The sequence below is a fragment of the Gekko japonicus genome, unplaced genomic scaffold (genome assembly GCF_001447785.1).
Source record: "Gekko japonicus isolate JY-2015 unplaced genomic scaffold, Gekko_japonicus_V1.1 scaffold149, whole genome shotgun sequence".
Classification (NCBI taxonomy): domain Eukaryota; kingdom Metazoa; phylum Chordata; class Lepidosauria; order Squamata; family Gekkonidae; genus Gekko; species Gekko japonicus.
Window position 1 is genome coordinate 382,903 of NW_015172556.1, and position 3,158 is coordinate 386,060.

The window sequence follows — 3,158 nt, forward strand, 5'->3', positions numbered from 1 at the left end:
TGTTTGAAAATTGGTGGGTGCAGGGGGGGGGGCAGAAGGTAGCCTCGCCTAGTGTACAAAAAACCCTGGAGCCGGCCCTGGACACAGTTGGCAAATCAAGGCGAAATTTTTTTAATTTCACATATATGCTGATGGAGTTGGAGCTGGCAATGACTAACAAAGAAAAAAGAATTTGAGCTGGGTAGTTTGTTGAAAATGTCAGGTCAATGTGCAGCACTGATTTTAACAAGCAAAGTCCATCCTAGGAATCATCAGGAAAGGAACTGAGAATAAAACTGCCAGTATAGTAATGCCATTATACAAGTCCCTGGTGCAGTATTACTGGAATATGGTGTACAATTATGGTTGCTACATCTCAAAAAGGATATTACAGACTGGAATTGCAGATTAAAACATAAAAAGCCTTTGAGTTTAGAAAGGTTGACAGACAGAAAAGAGCAACAGTCCAGTAGCACCTTAAAGACTAACAACATTTGAGACAAGGTATGGGCTTTTATGAGTCACTAATCACTTCTTCAGATACAGGAAGGAAACATTAATGTTTCTTTTACTTATTTCTTTTAATTATTTTTTAAAATTCTGTATATGTTTAATTGCAGAATATGCCATAATATTTCAAATACATTCACAAGAAATATGTTTAATATGGAACACCACAGAAATACTGCTAACCATATATCTTCCACAGAATGTTGAGGAATCTGGGTTGCAACTCCTATGTAGTCAGTTACAACTGATGGTTGTGTCGGTCACAACTGCCAACTTCCACATTCTCAAGCCACAGATGTAAAGCAGCATGTTTACTCAGAAATGCTCAGGTTTTCATCAGGGATGCAGGAGGGGAGGAGTTAGGCTTGCAGAACATTTATTTCAACTTGCTGAAGAGTTTGTGAGCCACAGGGCAATTTCTAGCATGCAAGAAGTAAAAGAGCTCCTCTGTACATTGCTCTTCTATGTGGGACCTTGATGACCCTCGAGCATCACACTGCTCTAAACGTTCCCGAAACTTCACACATTTGTCTGTTTGCTCACATTGTTTACAGTAGTTAATGGACCCACAAGTTCTTCTTCTTCCTCCTCAGGATCCAGCGTTCCAACACTTTCTCACCACTCAGCCCCATCTCGGACCGTCTTCCTCAACCCTGGCTCAGCAGCCACTGACTGGCTTGCTTCTTGTGTAAAAGTAGCGTTGTAAATAAGAGGAAGATAATTTCTGAGGAAAATCTACTATGATATGGGCTTACATCTAGATGCTGGTCAACTTACTACAGAAGCTGTTCTACAATATCACTTTCCTTATTTTTGCGATACAGGATCACATTACTAGTTGTGAGATTTTTCTGTTACCTATGCGATATGTAAGGCCCATTTGTATTTTTATGTTCTATAAAATATAGCAGCCACAAATCGGTGATTGCTTGCTATTAGGTTTTACACTGTGATCCCGGTTTGTTTTTCGCACGACAATAAGGCATTTGGTAAGCCAATGATATTGCTGTATAGCGAGCACTTTTCTTGCTGGGTTCCACCCTCGGGTTCCCACCCAGGTCCCACACTGTTCCTTTCAGCGGTTGTCAATCCCGTTACCAAGCCCCACCGTTTGGCACCTCCATCCCCACCTGGCGCGGCCTTAGGAAACCCCTTCTCCACTGCACTGTTTACCTTCAGGCTGGCACTGGAGGGATGCGAACGAGAAGCTGAGATTTGCTGGAATTCCCCCCCTCCCTCCCCCCCCGACTGCCAGGAAACGGGCCTGCCTTTCAAAGCGCTCCAGCAAGCAAAAAGGAACGGTCCCGTCCGCCATCAGGAGCCCCACTTGCCTGTCCCGCCCACGGAGGCGTGAAAGCGACCTCCGCCCGCGCCCGGGTGCGCAGCCGGAGAAACTAGGCCCCGGGGTGCCCGGAGGCTCCTCCTCCTCCTCCTGCCCGCCCCGCGGCAAGCGCGCTGAATCCCTCGCCGCGGGCTTCTTGGGCCGGCAAGTGACCCGGCTTCTCGCGGAATGGAGGGAAGAGAAGAGGCTGCAGGGCAGCAAATACCCACCTTCCTGGCCTCCTCGGGAGGCGCGCTGTCGTTGCCGCCGTTCCCGGTCGCCAGCCCGTTCATCTCGTGCGTTTCTTCGCCCGAGTCCATGGCGCTGCGGCGGCCCCCTCTTGGCTGCCCGGCGAGAGAGAGGCGCCGACACAGACCCGCGACGAGCTCGGCCCTGGCTGTCCGGGAGGCCGCCTCTCCCTGGCGGCGGCGGTTTGGGAAGTGCGAGTGGGAGGGAGGAGGGAAGGGCGAGAGAAAGGCGCGCGAGTTTCCCCTCCCAGCCCCTCGGCAAAACACGCAAGGGCGGCGGGGAACACACGCTTGGCTGGGGAAACTCCGACGCGCCTCGGACTGAGCTGGCCGCGGAGATCCCCTTTGGCGGCGTTTTTCTTCAGTTTGCGGCTCCTGGGACGACCGGATCCCGCTACGCAGAAAGCATCGCCGCCGGTGACTCTAGGTGGCGTGACACCTTTTTCGGGACACCTTCTCAAACGTCGGCGCCCTTCGCCGGCTAATATAGGCGAAGCCTTAAAGCAGACACTGCGGAGGAGGACCCGGGGCGGGGAGTGGAAAGCGACGGCTAGGTCTATATTTACCCTCTGGGTCTTTAAAAACCTCGCATTCCATGTGTCAAGGATACATGTACAAAGGCAGTGCACTGCAACCGCACCCTTTTACGACCAGGGCCCTGCGCAAACTTTTGGATTACACAGAACTCTTTGCCTATATTTATACCATGATTTTCTCCCTGATGAGGACCCAAAGCAGCCTACATCATTCTTTGCTCATCCCTTTTATCCTCAAAGCAACCACCATGTTGGTAGTTTCCCAGGTCTGCAGTAAAACAGATTCGAGACCAACAAGACTTTGAGGAAGTTTTCCAGAGTCAAAGCTTATCTGACCAAGGGATTTTTGAGTTTTGAAGGCTTATACCTTGAAAATCTTGTTGGTCTCCGAAGTGCTACTAGACTTGAATTTACCCACCGTATTGATAGGTTAGGCTGACCAAAAAAAAAAAGGGGGGACTAGCCAAAGGTCTCCCAGTGAGCTTCTATGGCAGAGTGGGGATTTAAAAGTGAGTTGCCCAGATCCTAGTCCGACATGCCCGCCGTCCTCAGACTGTGCATTCT

At 49.9% G+C, this 3,158-nt stretch overlaps 1 protein-coding gene across 1 annotated transcript in view; it reads right to left on the bottom strand.

Annotated features, from left to right (window-relative positions):
• Nucleotides 1-2,453, bottom strand: part of NINJ1 (ninjurin 1) — a 27,212-nt gene extending 24,759 nt beyond the window's left edge. Inside the window, exon 1 of the mRNA XM_015421191.1 lies at nt 2,041-2,453. Coding sequence (XP_015276677.1) covers nt 2,041-2,130 — 90 coding nt within the window. The 5' untranslated portion in view covers nt 2,131-2,453. The remainder of the gene's footprint in view (nt 1-2,040) is intronic.
• Between the last annotated feature and the right edge of the window lie 705 nt (nt 2,454-3,158).